At 37.7% G+C, this 20,946-nt stretch overlaps 1 protein-coding gene across 3 annotated transcripts in view; it reads right to left on the reverse strand.

Moving 5' to 3' along the window:
* The window catches only part of LOC124605570 (retinol dehydrogenase 14), a 129,190-nt gene that overhangs the window by 12,376 nt on the left and 95,868 nt on the right, over window positions 1-20,946 (reverse strand). Inside the window, exons 1-6 of one of the 3 annotated variants that reach the window (XM_047137346.1) lie at window positions 17,356-17,488; window positions 15,405-15,582; window positions 14,609-14,701; window positions 12,344-12,583; window positions 5,910-6,092; window positions 2,984-3,093 (exon numbers count right to left, since the gene is read on the reverse strand). In XM_047137346.1, the coding sequence (XP_046993302.1) occupies window positions 2,984-3,093; window positions 5,910-6,092; window positions 12,344-12,583; window positions 14,609-14,701; window positions 15,405-15,573 (795 nt within the window). In that variant the 5' untranslated portion in view covers window positions 15,574-15,582; window positions 17,356-17,488. Of the gene's footprint in view, window positions 1-2,983; window positions 3,094-5,909; window positions 6,093-12,343; window positions 12,584-14,608; window positions 14,702-15,404; window positions 15,583-16,923; window positions 17,042-17,355; window positions 17,489-20,946 lie in introns of those variants that run through there. The other 2 variants (XM_047137347.1, XM_047137345.1) reach the window with 2 other exon arrangements.

A 20,946-nucleotide genomic window follows, 5' to 3' on the forward strand; every position in this document is an offset into this window, starting at 1 on the left:
ACAGCTGCGCGTTTTATTCTGGCTGATGTCTGTTTACGTCATCTCAGAATTCGCATGCCCACACAATGGTGTCAATGGTCTCTGTGCAGCGATGTGTTGCTGTCTGGCAAATGGTGGCCATGTCCAACATGAAAGTTTGGTTTCGCGCTGGCTGCTGAAGTGTCATCAGTCCCACTCAAAAATCTACAACAATCCTCGATGACCCATCAGCGATGTACCTAGTGTCAGTAGTCATGTGGTCAGTTGATTTCTTCCCTACCAGCCTAGTAGATTTCAGCACCTGGGTGTTTAATAGGAACAAGGGCCTCAAGAGGCGTCATAACTAGCTTTCTGGCTTAATTTTCTGGTCCAGTGGGGGCAGCATTCTGTGATATAGTGTTGTTGGGAGAAGGACAGTCAGATGGCAGGCAGCATGAAGTTCATCAGGTGGAGACCACCATCACAAGTACACCTTCCGCTCATTCATAGACTGTGCTGGAGCATCTAGCACACAGATTCACTACAGTATCATAAACACAAAACTGAGAGCCATTACTGTGGAAGCCCTCAATCCCAATGGCCAACTGACAGGAGCTGGAAAACTGGAGTATTTAAAGTGAGCTAGCATGAGGCTATAACGTGCGGCTCAGTTTATAATGACCACGTGTTGTCCTCATTCTGCAATATTATCTTAACAGGTTGTTAACTGATGCATCAGATCCTCACTACAAATGCTTGTGTAAGCGATAGAGTTTCTTGCACCGTGTCTTACGAGCTAATGAATATGCTTGGCTCCCCTCCCTTGGTTTTCTGGCACATTTTTCTTTCTGCCGGCTGTGTATTTCTCACTCGGTGAACAGTGTCGTAATGTGTTAAAAGTCCAACCCACTTGCGACATACCGGTAAGCATGCTGCTTCAGCTGCTTAAATTGATATTACCTGTAGGAATACTAGTTTTCATTAAATTTTCTAATTTCCTATCCCTTACTATCCTGTGCCACAGCGCATGCCTCCTTTTTAAGATATCCATCCTGTCTTTCCTTTTTTCCACTTATTAGTAATTAGTCTATACCTGTCTTACATTTTAAAAAAACTATTCTGCAACAGTTTTCTGGGTTGCTTCTCAGCCTAAGTCTTGCATCATAGTTTAACTAATCTACTTTGTCAATTTGTCCCAGTTACTTACATTATTTACATTTTCCACTTCCATTACTTATTACGAGTTCGTATCCACTCTATTGGTATCTGATGGATGGTTGCCTCATTTGAATGAGACATCTTGTGCTCTAAACAAATGTAAGCTGCACACATAAACCGAGATTAAACTTTTCATTGATACAACAAAAGTAACTGTATTTTGTCTATGTTTCTTGTTACATTGTTGCACGTGTTGCAATATTCGATTGACCAATTTGTCCTTAAGTTCTCAATTTGTCTAGGAATTGTAAGAAAGTGTAATATTTGCGTTATGATGGTAACTGGAAGGTGAACTTGTGTCCCTGATACTCCACATCTAATTCTGTTAATTAACAATCCATTTTGCTGGAACTTTAGTTTCATTATCCCATTGGTTTACCATTTTCACAGTAAGTGGTAATTACTGCTTCACATGTAAATGTGGAGTAAGTCGAGTGATCTCCAAATTTCTGGAATTTTGGCTGAGGAGCTACAAGTTTTTTCTCGCACTCTAATACTTCCATTTTCCCTGAAAACAACTGCATTTCACATGACTGGTTGTTCATTTGTATCATCCTTGTTGGACGTATAATTACATTTTCTCTGCTATAATCTTTCAGATTTGCTACAGACATAATTACATGAGCATCTATGCACCTAGAAGTCAAACAATGGAAACTCCAGGTAGGAATATCAACAATGTAGGAAAAGGTAGATTGCTACAAACATTAAAGATAACATGTTACGCTGCCAAAAGGAACAACTAAAGAGATACTTACACAAAGCCTTTATCAGAAGAGAAACACACGTCATTCATGGACACAACAAATGCCTCGCTCACACACGACTGCCAAATCCAACAGCTTGGACCAGAATGCAACTATCACTCTGGCCTGAGCTGCCAGAGTTGGAGGTCTTGTGTGAGTGATGTGTGCTTGATTGTGTGAATGTGCTTGCTTGTGTGAATGAACAGTGTGTGTTTCTCTTTTTCTGACGAAGGCTGTGGCCGAAAGCTCTGTCTCTTAATTGTGCCTTTCTGTAACTTAATGTGCCATATTCATGGTAAGTAGCAATCTTATCTTTTTTCTGTCTAGATATTAATAATATTTCACGAGTTTGTATTCATTTCTCAATTGTATTCCATTTATTTGGAAATGGAAATATTGTGTAACACTGGAACTGTGTGTTTATACATGCTACTGGATATTGTACTTTGATGTGCAAATTAGCTTCTCTTACATGAGGCTATAAAATAATGGGACTATTGCTGCGAAGCATTTTATTTCAAAAATGTACATATTTAGTTATTGTAACCCTCAATATACTCTCCTCCTCTATCCCTACAATTCTCCATGTGTATTTGCCATTGATGGAAACAGTATTGGAAGTCTTCCTTTTTCAGCTCCTTGATGCTACGTGCTGCTTTTTCTTTCATTGCTTCAAAAGACTGAAATCTTGTTCCTTTTGATGCAGATTTGACCTTCATGTATATATAAAAGTTATATGGTGCTACATTATGCGAATACATAGAATTAGAATAAAAATAAATAGGAAGGTGGTTAATCAGTCAGAATTATCAATTTGGATAGTTGTAATGGACAGACAACAAACAGAAGAGAGCAATTTAAATAGTTTCTTTCACACTACACATGATGTCAATATTCTACAAATTGTTTCAGTTCCTACCTTCATACCCTAATCAGTCTTCCTCTATCATTTCACATTGCTCGAAAACACAACAAAATGGTGTCTAAGTTGTTCATTCTGGATCACCAAATAATGAATTAAACAAATTGAATTTAAGATATTTGTGAATGACAAATCTTACCTTGAAATATAGTTTTGCAATCAGTTTTATGGGTAGATTCAGTGGGAAAGGCACATTTCGAAATATTCCCGAGTCAATCATGCCTGGATGCAAGCAGTTAACAGTGACTCCTGTAAGAGAATTGCATTTCCTATTATAAGAACTGACACAAAACACAGAGTAATGTTTCAAAGATACAGGGTTACAATTATTGAGCTACACGAAATAAAATTGTCACAACTTCTGAATGGTTTGCATTTGGACGTTCAAACTGCATGGTTGGCTGCGGGGGCACGATGGGAATTAATATGCACATTATGGTTGATTAGTAACAAAGCCCACTTTCATTCAGATGGATTCGTCAATAAGCAAAATCAGAGCATTTGAGAATCTGCATTTCACAATCAAGAAACCTTTTCAACTTCAACGGGTGACTGTGTGGCGTGCAATGTCGAGTCACGGAATAATCTGTGTAATATTCCTTGAAGGCACGGTGACTACCAAACAGTGTGTGAAGGTTTTGTGTGAATGTTTTGGAAGACAATTTCATACCCATTATCCAAAGTGATTTCAACAAGATGTGGTTCATGCAAGACTTAGCTCGACCCCATCGAAGCAGTAGAGTGATGTCACAGAGGAGCACATTGGGGACCCCATTCTGGCTCTGGAGTATCTACAGGCCATTGACATGTGCCTCGACTGTACGCCATATTCTCAGGAACTGAACATATGAGACTACTTCTTGTGGGGCTATATTAAAGATAAGGTGTACAGCAATAACCCCAAAACCACTGCTAAGCTCAAAACAGCCATTCAAGAGGTCATCGACAGCATCAATGTTCTGACACTTCAGTGGGTCTTGCAAAATCGCTACTCATCTGTGCCACATCATCACCAATTTCATCTGTGCCACATCATCGCCAATGATGGCAGGAATATTGAACATGTCATAACCTATATCCAAATATCTGTAGTGACATTTACTTGTTGAAAAAGGTGTGTGCATGCTGTAGTTTGTAACATATTTGCGCTTTTTATATATAGTTCAATAACTGTCACCTTGCATCATACACAACTCTTAAGTGCTGTGTGCTGGTAGATAGATACTGAAACACTGTTATAATATCTCAGTTCAATGGAAGCCAGTGTTTTACTACAAATATCTTTTTCATAAGAGCGTAACACTTGACCATTTTGAAAATCTAACTTTTACAATGGGGATGGAAAAAGCAAAGATGCAGGCTGTAATAAACCCAATTATGTTGGTGTATTGAAAAGCAAGGCCTCTAATTTCTTTATGTGTAAACTCTTAAAGCTTTTGAAACAAAAAACAAACATTATAAATGTTCTACATCTTTATTCTTCACATCTACCTATTTGCAGCCTTCTGCTGCTACAGGGCTACAAATTTTACCATGTAACATGGCAATACGTAATGTTGTAATCAACTTTTGAATTCGAAGAGTCTGTACACACATCGAGCACCCTCTCCTTCAGAGTGACAATGCCAGACCACACATGAGCCCTACGACATCTGCAGCACTCTGGCTCTTGGGGCAAACTGTTATTGATCATCCTCCATTAGTCCGAAATTGACCTCAGCTGATTTTCATCTGTTTTCAACACAGAAAGAACGTCTTTGAGGACTTCACTTTGATGGTGATGAAGCGGTGCAAGCTGATGTGAGGTTGCAGCTCCATCAACAAAGTCAAATCTAACAGTGACAGTATCAACAAACTGGTCTCTTGCTGGGAGAAATGTGTTCATCATCAGGGTGACTACGTTGAGAAATAAATACGTAGACGTGAAGAATGCAGATGTAGAATGTTAATAATGTTTGTTTTATTTCAAAAAGATTTAAAGATTTTCACATTAAAAATTCTGAGGCATTACTTTTCAGCATGTCATAATTGTGTACATTTACTGCAGCAAGGATAAAGGTCCATGGGATGTGAATACAGCACGTGCTGACTGCGATTCTGTTCACATGGCCACAATGGACCACACAACTCCAACCAAAGTGTTGGCTCGAAGCCAGAGCACTGCACCAGATGTCTAACTGTCTGTCAACAGTTCAGCACCATCCGACATAGGGTGGACTAGTGGTATTCGCGCCACTGCATCAGTTTTCAGTAGCCAGACACAACAAATGCATATAACTATGGCGACACATGGTGAGGCAAAATGTAGGATTTTCAGGTGATGTCCATTTAAAAATTGCCTACAACGATGACTGTACTCATAAACTACCAAGTGATTACAGTCTGGCAGTCTACAATACTGACTGACAGCTACGATAAACATGGTATGTTTTGGGACACAGTAGGATAAAATGTGTGTTCAATTTGAACTTCAAACTTATCAGCCAGCTTAAGTCTCTCATGTACTGACACTGTTTTACATGCTACATTATAGACAACAGCCAGCCAAATGTAGCAGGGTATCTGCAATACTTTTTCAAAGAACCGTGACTACTACTGCTACCCTGGTCACACAGTCAGTAATTCGTTCAATTCACTGATCATAGTCTTCCAACAGCCATGTTTCAGACTTTGTGGACTTTCATACACATTGCAGGTTGAGTAATTCACTAGCATACATCAATTTCATGTTACACTGTGTTTAGAGGCTGTTATATTGCACCACATGGAAGGCTTCACATAATACTGAATTCTCACGGAGATTGTATTCATTTCTATAATCCCAATTATTTGTGTATTGCCATGTTCCTAATCTGTTCATTATCACATGTAGTCTTTCAATTTTTGCAAATCTTTGTGTCAAGGGGGAGAAATTTTCTGCAAACCCTCAGAAAGGCAGTTTCTATGATTAAGTTTTGCAATTCTGATGAATTTGGACAATAATTACAGTCCCTTTTTATGCTCCCATAAACACATTTGCTGAGAGCAACATTATTTTTTTCCAATTTATCTGTGGCTCTACTTACCTGTTCCCTCCAGTCTCCGGGCAAGTTCTAATGTGAACATGATGTTGGCATATTTAGACACATAGTAAAGGTAGCCAGGGAAAGTCTTCAGTGGATTTACATTTTGTAGATCAACCTTGGCAAATCTATAGAGTTCTGAGGCCACAACAACAATTCGGCTGGGCACTGACTGCTTCAGGAGATCTGGAATATAGAATTTACTGTTTAGCATACCTGTTTTACAATTTTCTTCTTACAGCTTTTTCTTACCACATACCATTTTTATTTCAAATGTACATGTAAAAGCAAGAAAAATTAGAGATTGGCATTAAAATATAAAATAAAGGGTTATTTAAGACAATTTCAGCTTTGCTTTTTTTTTGGGAGGGGGGGGGGGGGGGAAGAACACACTCAGAATCTAGTGATAAAGTTTTGATGACCACAATTAAAAATCCTGATCCATGGTGAAATATCTGTCATAGAATGAAACCGAACACTGACAAACAAAGTTTCACATTTGTTTCCAGTAGAATAATTATATCTGGTGGCTGAATTGTGGGAGGGATGGCTTATGTGAGCAAGACCGGGATTCAGATCATTGCTTTGTATCATAGTAGCACTACCAGTAGGTGAAGAGGTAGACAATAACGACAGGTAATAGGAACACAGAACTAGGAAGACTGATATTTCACGACTCAGAAGCATTGGAGTGGTGCTTTACGGTCAGATAATTAGAAGGTACAATGGCTGGTTCTGTTGGTATCTGAAGAGTACAACTACAGAAACAGAACAGCAACTGATGCAATACTGTCTTATTACTTAAGTTTTTTTCAGTGTCAAGAGATTACCACCACTGAACATGAGTTCTTCATGTACAGTCTCTCTTCAGTTGTACTGGCTGATTTTTCAGTGTACATGTCCTTAGCATGGAAGAGCTCTTCTGTAGTTGCTTTGCATAGCCCAAACTGGTATTTATATGAGGTGTGATGAAAAAGTAACAGGAATTTTAGAATTTCGCAAGCTTTATTGATACAATTTTTAATTATTCTTATCTTGACGGTACACATGTTTCTGATGTATGTGCGTTTTCAGCTGTTTTGAATGTTTGGTTTATTGTTGACAGATGGAAAGCTTCTACGTGTTTTTGAGGGCTCGTCGAATTTTTACTTTCGAAAAAGATGGCTCAAATAATTTCTATCAAATCTTGCTTGAAAAGCTGAATAAAGTGTAGCACAGCATTTCAAATGTTGACTGTGACCTTTGGTGAATCTGCTATGTGTAAGACAAGAGTTTATGAGTGGTACAAACATCAAGGAGTGTTCAGAAGATGTTTAAGATATGGCAACCCTGGATGCCCTAGCACATCAATTACTTATGACAATGTGGAAGTAGTAAGGAAAACAGTACTAGAAAATCGCCGAATCCCCATCATAGATGTTGCTAATGATATCAGCACATCCTGTGCCTCATGCTAAGCAACGTTTTAGGAATGATATGTGTAGAACCAAAGTTTATTCTGAAATTATTGAACTTAATCAATAACGACATCATGTACACATCGCTCAGGAATAGCTGAATGAAATCGACAACAACCCAGAACTTCTACAGAAGATTATAACAGGTAACAAAACAAGGGCACAGGGGTATGACATCAAAAACAAGGCCCAATCATCCCAATGGAAACTGCCTAAAGAGCCAAGACCGAAAAAAATTTGGCAAGTTTAATAATGTGTGAAGGTTCTTTTAACTGTTTCTTCGATTACAATGAGATAGTGAATTGTGAGTTCCTGCCTTATGGTCAATAATGAATACTGCCTGGAAGTTATGCACCATCTGCATGAAGCAATCTGAAGAAAACAACTACAATTGAGGCAAAATCACTCATGGAAATCGCATCAGGATAATGCTCTTGCTCACACCTCAATGCTCGTTCATGATTTTTTGGCAAAACACAAAACTGTTATGATGCCTCAGCCACCGTATTCACCAGACATGGCCCCCTTTGGCTTCTTTCTATTCCTGAGGCTGAAGAGAACCACGAAAGGACGTCATTTTGTCACCAGTGATGAGATAAAAACAGAATTGCTGGAGGAGCTGAGCACTACAACAAAAACTGAGTTCCAGAAGTGCTTCCAAGATTTGGACAAGCAACAGTACAGCTGAATTATATACAAGGAGGATTATTCAGAAGGAGATGGCATTGATGAATAAATAAAGATTCTTTAAGAAAAACTTTACTTTTTGATGGCACATCACGTGTCTGTCCTCTGGCCAGTGGCCAGTATGAAACTTAAGGATTATATTGGACAAGAATAAAGTCGAGGGAGGTAGAAGTAAAGGATTCTTTTTAAAGCTACGTTTTTCAATACTTTTAAACAACCTTATTGCCTCCAAAATATTTTCCATTACACACCATATGTTTGTCCAATCTGTGAATCCATTGTTGGAAACATTTTCGTGCCCATTTGTAGTGATGGCTGATATCCCCTTCCTTGCATTTTCTTGATCCTATGTGGTACCATGACTCCCCACCAGAAACAACTAAGAAAACATTCTGGTTCAGCTTGGGGCTTTTTTTTCCAGAGCAAAGCATGCTTCCATTCTCTGATCTTTTTACTGATCAGTCAGTATTCATACCACAGATTTGGCAGTACCCACTCTAATTCTTAAGTCTTCGGCTAAAGTTTACTGAACCGAGGTCCAAGGTTATTCATTCAACTATGCCATGTGTTCAATATTTCATTGTCAGTTTTCAGGTGCAAATTCACAAATTTTCTTCACATTTTTGTATGTTTGGGCGGCAGACATTCAGAATGAGATTTGTCATCAATTAACATGTCCCCACTTTTTAAACAAGAAAATAACTTTCGCACTCAAATTTTTCCAGCATCACCATCTTTGTACAGAGTTTTTGATCAAAACAACAGCTTCTGGTGGCATTTATCTAAAGCACGGAAAGAGAGAGAGAGAGAGAGAGAGAGAGAGAGAGAGAGAGAGAGAGAGAGAGCAGAGTAGCTGTAGTAAGGCAATTCACTGCAGGCATGAAACTTTCCTGGGCGATGCCAGATACAATACCGAACTCTAAATCATGCAACATGCCCATATTGAGAAAAATGCATACATGCATACGTTGCACACTCCATCCAGGGCAGTGGTATTCTGGGAACCTCTTTAGTACCCCACACAAGATCAGCTACTGACCCCTCTTACTCATCTTTTAAATTTGCTGCAATGCATACAAACAGAGTAGATACTGTTACTTCATGGGTGATGTATGTATTCTGCAGTGCTACAATATCAGTCTCAATGTTGTGGCTCAAACTGCACAGTGCACAACAAGACGTTGATTTAGAGAACACTCGGTATTAGACTTGCTATGGTCTCCTTCCTACCTTTAGCATAACAGAGAACCTGTGCTATGACAATGTGCATTTTTTCAGTTTGATATTGTATTTTCCTTGCAATAGATTAAATGAAAATTGAGACAGGACAAAATCTGGTGTGGAATGTACGTATCAGGTTGGCCAAAAAGTATAATGTCCTCAGCCAACAGGCAATTAACTATCAAAAGTGCCACATGCTCTCAATCTATGAAATTGTTCAGAGAGGGTAGGAATTTAAAAGGCAATGGCACAGAGTTTGAGGACCCAGAAACTGTATGTATCTAGATGAATTTCTGGATAAACTAACAATAAGAGATGTAAAAACTGACTAACAAAGAATGTAAATTATCTTAGGTAATCTAAATTGTTACATTGCTACATCAATATCCGTATAAATTTAGTACCAACCAGAACAACATCTGATTCATAATCTTGCATTGGTCATGTTGTTACAAATCTAAATATGAAGGAATTACTAGTATGAAGTATTGAAAAGTGCCTCTGGACCATACAACTCTAGCCACACAGATTAAGACAGATCACAAAATTACTTAATCACTTATAAATGAGGACCTCACACACACAGACTGGCAGAACATATACAGATGAGATGATATCAATGAAAATGGACCATTTCTATGAGATACTTAACCAAAATAAACTAAAGAAATCAGAGTACATGAAATATCTTAAAATTCCTCCAGAAAGCCACAAATTAAAGGAAAAGACTAAAGACCGATGTGTGCTATTCAGAGATACAAAATTACAATACTTCCTAGTAAAATTTTAAAACACCAGAAAAACGTACGAAGAATCCCTGGAGATTCTAAAAACACTATTACGCTGAATAGTTAAGCGAATCTAGTAATGTTAGTAAAACAGCATGGAATATACTAAACAAAGAATGCACAAATAAAGGAATCCAAGATGCAGTAATATAACAACAGAAGAAAATTGAATGTTAGCGGGTGAGTCTAAAACAGTATGTGAGGCATTCAGAAAACATTTTAGTAATGCATACAAAGAATAAATGGAACAAACACAACAAATAAACTCCATTAAAATGAGTAAGTCATATTTCCTAAGGGGCACAACTGAATATGTGGTAATGAAAATAATCTCAAAACTCAAAATAAAAACATACAGTGGCAGGGATGATATATCATCTGCATTAATTAAGGTATGCAAAACTGAATTAATGAAAATCAATATCACATTTAATAAGCAGTTCAATTAGCCAGGGGACCTTTTGTAAGCTATTAAAAAATTGCTGAGATAAAATTGGTGTAAAATAATTACAGGCTAATTTCATTTATTTCAACACTTGGCAAGTAACTTGAAAGGGTAATTCTACACCAAACAGAATCTTTCTTTTGTATATACAACCTATTAAACAACTTACAGCATGGGTTCCACAACAACAGCAACTTTTTTTTCCACAAACAGCTAAACACACTGGATAAAGGAAACTGAAGTATCTGCACTAGCAGAATGGAAATGGGGAAAAAAACAAATCTGAAAACAATAGGACTCACCAAAATGATTCAATAATACAATCTCCAAAAGAACAACAGACTATTCCAACTGTGGATCATTGCAAATATAAAATAACAAATAATAATAGAAAAGACCCACTCTCCACAGGGAGAGACCACAATCAAACAATTATACAATGTCACGATGTTTGTCGACTATACCAAGTGCACCGGCAAGAGATCAGCCAGCTAGAAGAGACGTCTGGCTATGGTTGCCGTGATGGCAGCACTGTATACTTCCAAGCGGTGTGTCAAACTGCCCTTTGCCACCAGTGTGCCGCCTACAAAGCCCATTTTGCAGATGTATATGCTGGAACTATTTTTGATGACATGCCTAGTGTATCAAAGTAGTTTCTGGGCTAGCTGTAACCTCTGGTGAAGCTACTCTGCACACTCCATGGATGGGTAGCGGTCCCTGGCGGCCGTTGGTGGAGACCTGGTGTTGTTTTGTGGCCTCCAGTAAATATTTGTGTTGACAACACAGATGATGTAGGTTTTCCTGGTGAATATATGCACTGTGATGCAGGCATCCTGTGTAGGTTGGACGTGAAGTGGGACGCCGATGCAGTAGGTGCTACGATGTCCGAAGCGGGTGGCCACAGCAGAAACAAAGTCACTGGGGCTTTTCTAGATTTGCCTAAGGCATTTGATTCTGTGATTCATGAGGTACTATTATCCAAATTAGAAATTTATGATATAAGAATAATAGCACTAAAGTTTATATATGTTCATATCTCCGACATATAAGACAGTGCACTAAACTGTGTTATAAGCATGAAAGTAAAAAATCCTAGGAGTAAAATCAGCATACAAAATTGTCAACTATGGAGTTCCCCAAGGAAGTATTCTCACTTCATTTTTGTTTCTTTTCTGTATTAATGACTTAACACAAGTGCAAAGCTCAAAGGTAATGAACTATAATTGTGAGACATCATTCATTGGCCGGGGCCCTAATTATTAGCTAGCAATACAAAACAAAGAGAACTCTAAACTGATCTAGAATATCTAACAATGAACGAACTTAGACTGAATAAGGACAATAATGAAGTTCTTGTTGAATTATAACTAATGTTATTCTGTATCACTATCTACAGTTGAAACATCTGATAAACTATCAGAACTACAGATCACAGTCCACTTGATGCTGGCAGAAAATTTTGTACTATGTTGCCAAATAATATAATGCAACTCCATGGAAATATTTTTATAGGCAAATTGAAACTTATTAATTGAAAAATGTTTGTAGTCACTCAGAGATTTCTGAGCTGTGTTATGAATAGTTCAAGTTTTGCATACCTCAGTATACTAATGGTGATAAATATTTATATAATAGTATCTAATGTGCTACTTGTACATATTCATTCTATGCATAGCGTGATACTTTTGTAAATGTTCAAAACTAACTGCAAGACTGCAAAGTTATTATGTCTACTGTTGATACAAAGTGAATAAGAAAGGTTCATTAGTTCTCATATTTAACAATTTTGTTAAAACTTTCAAATATAATTAAAAGTAACCAATGAATAAGAAAAAATACCAATCAGCAAGTGTGTCAGTAGAAACGGTCCATAGTGATTGGTGGCCATAGTAAGTTCCAGTCCATCCTCTGTGGCTTTGGGTCCAAATGCATGTGCACAACCTGCATTGTGTATCAGCACATCAAGACGTTTCTCTGAAGACTTAATGGCAGTAGCAAACTTTCGAACAGACTCCAGGCTGCTAAGATCAAGAGGCTGCACGAATACTGATTCATTGCCAGTTGCTGCTACTATTTCATCTGCATAAGAAAACATGGTTTATGGCAAACAAAAATACAGCATATGTCAAACATGTATCATTCAGACAGTAAAGCAACAAAATTTAATCCAAGAAAACAATTAGGATTTTGTTTCAATTGCTGTTATCACTAATTTCACACCTAACATGTTGGTTTGTTATTATTTTAGACAACAGATCTCTTTTTTAATTTCCATTTTTGTGTGCTACTATCTTAACATGACTGTATAGTTCCTGAATGACAAGAAACGACTTTCAATGTTGGTCACAGTCAATGATAGAAAGTTTCTTATGCCGAGTTTTGAACACTTACGAGAACATTGTCACTGCAAATAAAAATGAGCTACTAGCTTTGTACAATTTTTGAAACATGATGTCCCCAAAGGCCAGAGTGGGGAAAAAAATATTCTCAAAATTTATAACTTCAACACCACAAATTTTTCAGCAATAATTTGGCTCTTTCTTGACATTAATTACAATTAGGAGTGGTTAATAAATTACAACTGTGATGTTTTGTTAAGCAAGGTGTCTTTGGGATATTTAAAATATTGATGGCACGCAATGAAAACCTTATAACCCCATGTTGTTAAATTTTACACGAGAAGCAAAGGCAGTTTCTTAAAATATATATCAAGAGATACAGATAATGTTGCTACATGTGTAATTATATAGCAGATTCCCAGTTATTTACAGATTAGAGAAATCCATGCACTTTCAAATTTCTTTGATAATGAAGTCACTGGTTACAGGAATGATGAGGCTTTCAGAGACAGGTGGAGTTACGGGGTTCTCATTGCCTACCATCAACATGGAATTTCCTTTAATTAGTTTTATTGTTTCGTGTAATGCCGGCTGACTGTGGAATAACCAGTCACTGTAGCATTTGAAAGAGCTTTAACAACTGAAGCAGTTGTGGGTAGATATCAGGAATGCAGTGATATTCTGTTTTCCTGCTGCCTCACCCTTACAGAAGGATGTCCTACTCCCGTTTTAATCTTCAACCTATTGGTAGCACAGGCATTCCACCTCCCATGTAGGTAAGTACTGGCCAGCAATGTCTCAATCATATAATTTATTACGTCATTTAAACACACACACACACACACACACACACACACACACACACACACACACACACGCGCGCAAAAAAAAAAGCACAACAACATGCACACATGTGCCGCTGACTTCAACTGTGAACTGCAACTGTGTGTGACATGAGCAGTAATCTAAGTGGGTGATGCAGGTAAGGAGCCAGCATAGGGCAGGAAGGGAGACGCATAGCAAGGTGGGGGTACAGAAAGATGTTCTGCTGAGAGCAAGCAGAGAAGTGGTGGGGACAAGATAGGGCTTCTAGGTGCAAAGGGAGATGGTGGCAGAAAAGGGAGAGGGGAGAAAGAGAGAAGGGGAAAAGACTGCACGTGCACTGGCAAAAGAGAAGGCACACGTATTTAACTTGTGGCACCAACTGCAATACCTGACGTAATATCAAGGAACCAAATAAAATTATTTTGGAAGATGAGTAAATTATACACACACAAAATTTTATTTTAAACCATTTGCATGGGGGCAAGACTTTTGCACAAATTATCCAAGAATACAGAGAGCATCATTGACACTGAAGTTAGTGTTTTAAGTCATGTTCTATTATCAGCTGCTGGCCCATAGAAGTGTCAAAGTTGCCTGTCATCAGTCTGTTAATGCTTAGCACAATATGCAAAATAGTTTACAATAGTTACATCTGCGTACTAATGTTCCGCTTTGTTAATTTCATATTATTGAAGAGCCTTCTTGATTTTGGGCTGTAAGAAAGAAGGTGATGTGTAAATTATCACCCCCCCCCCCCCCCTCCCATTTTTAATTCTCCGGCTTACAAAAAAAAAAAAAATAATAATAATAATGGTTACGTTTATCATAAATTAGAATTAATTTGCCCAAACAGCTGTTTAAGTTTTGCATAATGAAAGTACACACTAATGTGCAGTTATTTTGTATGTCTAACAGTGACATAATTACAGCTACAACTTACCACGGATTTTCTTTGCAACATCAATAGAGCGACATGCCATAATTACTCTTGCCCCTCTTCTTGCCAATTCAAATGCTGTCTCTTTGCCAATACCTGCAGGAAAAACAAAGGTAAGTTACAGTTATTTCAGTGATCAAACTAGTTAATGTGGCATAATGGTTACAACATAAACCCCTCTGAACGGTTAGAACCAATGGACTTGAACAAGAAAGAACAGGACCATCAGTGGAAGCCGTCTATTTTGCATTGTCAATAACTGTAATGTTCACAATTCCACCCCTGCATCCAGTGTGTGTGTGTGTGTGTGTGTGTGTGTGTGTGTGTGTGTGTGTGTGTGTGTGTGTGTGTGTGTGTGTTTTTCCTGTTATGTGTTTCTGTACTCCACACAATGTCCCATTATAGTTAACAGAGTGACTGCCTTTCCCTCACTTTATGAATTGCTCCATCCAGGAATTTCTATTATTGTTTCACTTATATCGATATTATCCAATGATTTAGATACATATTTTGATAGGCAGATCTAAACATGTACCAACAACTTTGATGATAAATTTGAGAAATATTGAATCAGCAGTTTTCTGTTTCCTTGGATTCAATTTTTTCCCCAGCCAATGTTCATGTAAACAGCAGACAAGGGCAATTTTGGTCCTTCATATCTGCTATTGTACACTGTTAATGAGAAGAGCACATTCGGATTCTTTCAGATTTTTCAACATTGGTACAGGTTCAAAGAGCTAGCAATCTGACAAATACACAGTCTCTATCATTTAGTGCTTTTACTATTTCTAAATTTTACCTGAGTTGGCTCCTGTTATAATCACTGTCTTTCCTTCCATGCGTTTTGTGCTGGTGCAAACACCACATGTTACTTTTACATAAACCTTCAGTAAAAACAATCCAAGAATCAACAGAGCAAGTCCACCAAGCACAATATAGCACAGCACACAGGCACCACAAGGGAACATGTTTTACATCTGTTGGCAAAAGAAAAACATGATCATCACTCAAATAACCTGTCAGTCAGTAATTCAGGCAGTCTATAAACATTAACTATTGGGCGATGAAAACTAAAATTTAATGCACAACAAACAGATCTTCAAATTGGTAAAACATCAGATTAGGTCTTCAGGAATATGTTTAAGAAATAATAACTCTCATTTGCTCATAATTAATTTTTATCGTGTTTCTAAGTTGAATACGGAATATGTCTAACAGAAGGAATCCACTCAAGAGCTATGAACATGAAAGTAATGTAGCACTTAACAAAAGATATCTACGCCTATAACAAATAAATTAATGTCCTTAATTACTATGCACTCAGAAGCACTTTATGCTAAAGAAACATGGTAACTGAATAAAATAATTATGGAAAAATTATAAACCACCAGAAGGTTATACTAAGAAAAATATTAGGCCAAGTTAAAGACAGAACAAATACAGACAACAAAATTGCACATTAGGTACACATTGGCAAAATAATAATAATAATTAAATACAGATGTAACTTAATAGGGAAAAGAAGACTTACTGTTAATGGGCTTACACATAGAACTGACAGTAACACTCAAGACAATTATATAAAAATTTCGTAAAAAATCGGGGAAACAGTGGCACAGATGCTGCAGCCTCGTCCCCCCTCCCCATTTTGTAATCATTAAATTTCACAAAGCATCAACAGTGAATGCAACATAAATTTAAAAATGTGTTTAACTTTGCAGGTAGTTCTGACCCAAACATCAAGTCAGTTTTCAGAATCCACTGTTCAGATAAGCTGCACTACATGCCAGACTGTCATGACTTACACTATTAGTGTTTAAAAAATTTAGATTTTTCACTAGAGGAGAAAACTACCACAAACACCTTTCAGGATTTGTTCTGTTCAAAACATACAAGTCAATGTTTCACATGTGACAATCCTATAATGTTTGTTGGCATGTGTGTGCCCAATTTAAATCCAAAGCCTCATGGTTGACAGAAACATATCATTAGGTCATCTGTTTTCTTTTGCACAGTTCTACAAGTCAACATATTAAGAGTGTTTCAAAAAACTGGGTACCAACTTTTGCTTGCATTGGTGCAATCATTTGCAGACATTTTAGCATAGGACCCTAAACGAATCTTGTATAATGTGTTCTGAGCTTACAACGGTACATATGGTGCAGATTTATAGGCTTTAAAGTAGGTCTGATGTCTTTGTGAATTTGTTCTTTTGTATCATTAGATACAGTATACAACTTTTGTAATATTTCATTTGTATATTGTTATTAATTGCTAAGCTTACTTTTCAACCACGATATATTATAAACACTAATTACATTTTATGATGGCAGACTTGGCTTTGTTATATAAACTTTACACATCTTTGTCAATCGGAATATAAAAATTGTAACGAAACCTCAAACACGCAGAACAAAACTAATCCAACTAGTAGACAGATGGTGTGGCCTGTGTTTGAAAGTGACAGGAATTGCGTCCAGCCACGGCGAAATGAAAAAAGAGAAAAATTCTTCAAAATCTGCGCACACTTGTTTGATAAAAGCTATCAGCTTCAGTACAGTAAAGCTCAATTCTAATCTGACATCCGCTCAATTTTGCAACTTTCGCATACAAACTTAAAATAGTGTCGTTTAATTAAAAAATTTGCGCGTTCTACCATCGTTTGAAGATGGTATCAAGCGTATTGTCACTACTCTTTATCGTACACAATATTCTGTAGTGAATATTTGTCCCTTTTTGTTCTCACTCACCAGTCAAAGATAAAAATCTGTCCAGTCAAAAATTTAGGTTTCAAATCTTTTGTACATCCTTGTTATGGATAAACAACGAACGCCGCCAAGCGAAACGCGTCTGTCGCTGTGTGACAGTTTTCATCTCGTCTCGGTCACACATCATGACGTCACCACGATGCTTCTTCTTCACTGACCTGCTGTACAGAGTTGCGGGTCACCGACAATCGATTTTCGAATACGGGACAATGTGCACAGAAGTCGGGCGTTTAGAAACATGTTTTCTTGTTTTTAATGCTGTGACAAGGTAGTCAGATTTGTTTTGATTAACGTGCACACATAAAAATTTCTTTTAGTGAGTGATTTAGGCTTACGTTTATAATTTTTTTTAAAGTAGTACGGTATTTTACTTTTTTCCATGTTTCTCAAAAGTCAGCAGATTCCGTATTTATTAATACAGCTACAATTTCCGCTTACGCCTAAAAAACTTCCTGTTTTGAGGGTGTGCTGACCATTTCGACGTTTGTGCACAAACACTACCACATCTAGATAATTCCTGGAAAAAGGTCCAAAACACCATTAAGGAATTCCTGCCACAAAATAGTCTACTTAAATTATTACCTATGGCGCCCACCAGCTATTCTACAAATTACAATGATCTTTGCAACAATAGAACTTCCACTGATTCGAGAGTTTTCACAATAAATATCAATTCAACTGTGATATTTTGAGAGTTTCCATTGTAAATACTAGTAAATCTGTAATTAAACGCGCAGCTTTTTCTCGATCGTTCGATATTTTTTTACACGTAACGGTAATTTTTTGTGTGATAATGTTCGAGTTACTAATGTCGATGTTTTGTGTGTCACTGGTGAATGGATGCTGAAAACAGAATCGTTTAACATTACGAATTTGGATGTATCCCATCATTAGTATGTCTGCGTATACGTGTACATTCACATTGTCAGCAAGAAATTAGTGTCGTGTGGTTTTATTGGTTGAAAGACTTCAGTGAATAGTTTCACGTCCAAACCTGCAAAAAAAGAAAGAAAACTTTGCCTCGTTACCACATTTCGTTGACGAAGCCTGTGGGTTATGTAGTAAGTGTAACTTTTAGTGTGTGTTATTGTGATATGAGCGTGTACAATGTAGCGCTCCCATAGTATTGTTGTTGTTGTTGTTGATGATGATGATGACGATGATGACGATGGTGAGAGAGTAGTGCTACATATAACACTCTGTAAAACAGAAACAAAGAAGCAACTTAAAACTTTGAACGTAGCTGCTAATGTTCAGTGACGGTGTCAGAATTATATTAGAACAAATAAGCCCTCGGTCACATATATTAAGTCAAAATTGACCAGGTTTCGACGCTACTATGAGCGTCGTCTTCAGAATTAAACTAACTGTTCTAAAACATATTAGGTATATAATACATTAATAAAATTAAAGTTTGTACTGACAGGAAAGAGATTCAGTACTTACAAGTCGCATTAAAAAAAAAAAACCTAAGCCGGAAAGGCGACGTTCCACGTTAGTCTCAGTCTTGTTGCAACCCTTGTTCACTGAAGTACGAGCGGCCCTTAGCGGCTCGCCATCTTATTTACAACTATTCATTACGTCGCCTTTCCGGCTTAGATATTTTTAAATGTGACTTGTAAGTCCTGCATCTCTTTCCTGTCAGTACAAACTTTAATTTTATTAACGTATTATATACCTAATATGTTTTAGAACAGTTAGTTTAATTCTGAAGACGACGCTCATAGTAGCGTCGAAACCTGGTCAATTTTGACTTAATATTTGTGACCGAGGGCTTATTTTTTCTAATGTAAAGAAGCAACTGCCACCGTCCCATAAATGGTTCATCATATTACACAGGGGCGGTGGCAAGGCGGGTAACACATTTTAACAAAAGAACAAGAGCGGCAAATAGCTTACTATCTAAACCAATAAATATCATTTAACTTAAAATGGGCGTCTTATTATCTATTAATCTACATTGGATGTATATTAATTTACGAGTACCACTTAACAATAATAAAGAAAGCTAAATATGCAGGGTATGCCCACCAACACTTAAACTGCTGACACCAGACAAAAACTTCGAAATCGCGGGACATCTGGGTCAAATCGTATTATTTTTCCGCGCACACACATTCTGTAGACACGTTTTTACCCTGAACTCCAAAACAGTTGACAAAAACTGCTTTAAGCAGCACCAAATTTTACCAATTTGTCGGTGGAGGACCCAACTCTCCTTTTGTTAAGCGATATTTCATTCCCCCAAACCCACTCTCCCCCAACTATTAGCCCCCCCCCCCCACCCACCCTCTTTCCCGACTTCTAGAATCGCTGACACTCTATGACACACAAAAGAGGGATAGTTTCTAACCCGTGGCAAAGGTATACAGTTTATTTATCACGGGCTGTAACCGACATTGTCTCCCGCTGCCAGTCACACAGTGATGAAGATTATTTTTGCGCCTCTAGATTATCGCCAGGACGACTGCTATCATATTAGCGTCCGTTAACGGCATCAACAATCGTGGCACACGCACACGGTAAAAACGAAGATGCTCCATGTAGCATGCAGGAGAAAAGTAAGACACGGTCAGCGACCAATGATTAGAGGTAGCAGAATTTGCCGCCCTGCTGCGATCACGGACTTGTAGAGATGCTGTCGTTGGCTGCACCGGATTAGCACGTTCGCGCAGAGATTAACAGCCATCCACAAAACAAAAAACTTGTATGTAAAGGAGAGGCCTGACAGAGCATTTACAAGACAAAAGGATCATTCTGACACACAGTCAGTCAGCAATCGTCCTTTTTTAGTATCGGATACGGCACCGGTAACTGTTTCCGTGACCGAGCAGTTAGTTAATCATAAGCCTCGTACTACGGTATACTTATGAATACTACGTCCCTCTTGGTGCATAGAACAAAACCGTGAATATAGATGGTAGGCAGTGAAAATCACTTAACTCCATTTTGTTAAATTTTGCAGGTGAAGTAAAAACGGTTTCTTAAAAATAATATAAAGTGATACAGAAAGTTACATGGTGTGTAACTGTACAGTGGAAGCGGGTTATCGACAGATCATGGAAATCCACGCACTTTCAAAACCTCTCTTTGATTATGGAGTTACTGGTTACTGGAATTACGAGTTTTCACAGACAACTGGAGTTATGAGGTTTTCGTAGTCTCCATCAATATTTACTCTGCATACTTAAGTGAACTGAATGGGAGAGGGTACTGTACTTCCCACTGTACCACTCACTAGATAGCAAATGGACTGCGAAAAGGATCATTGGTTAAATGCCTGTGTGCCCGCGTAATAATTAGTCTGAATTCGTCTTCACGGCGGCTGCCGGAGCGATACTAGCGAGTTATAGTATGTTCCTGAATACCTCTGTGCTGTTTCACTATTTAATCCTAGACCACTAAACCTATATAAAATTTGCGATTGCAGTAGAGTGTAAAACAGAGCATTTTATATTTACTATGGTAAGTAACATACCATTGGGGATCTAATAATTGTAATTATCTAATGCATAACCTGTAAATTATGACTTCCTTTGAATAAAACTGGAGTAGTAAAATTTACGATGGTTT

This window comes from Schistocerca americana, chromosome 3 (assembly GCF_021461395.2).
Source record: "Schistocerca americana isolate TAMUIC-IGC-003095 chromosome 3, iqSchAmer2.1, whole genome shotgun sequence".
In the NCBI taxonomy this organism is placed as follows: Eukaryota; Metazoa; Arthropoda; class Insecta; order Orthoptera; family Acrididae; genus Schistocerca; species Schistocerca americana.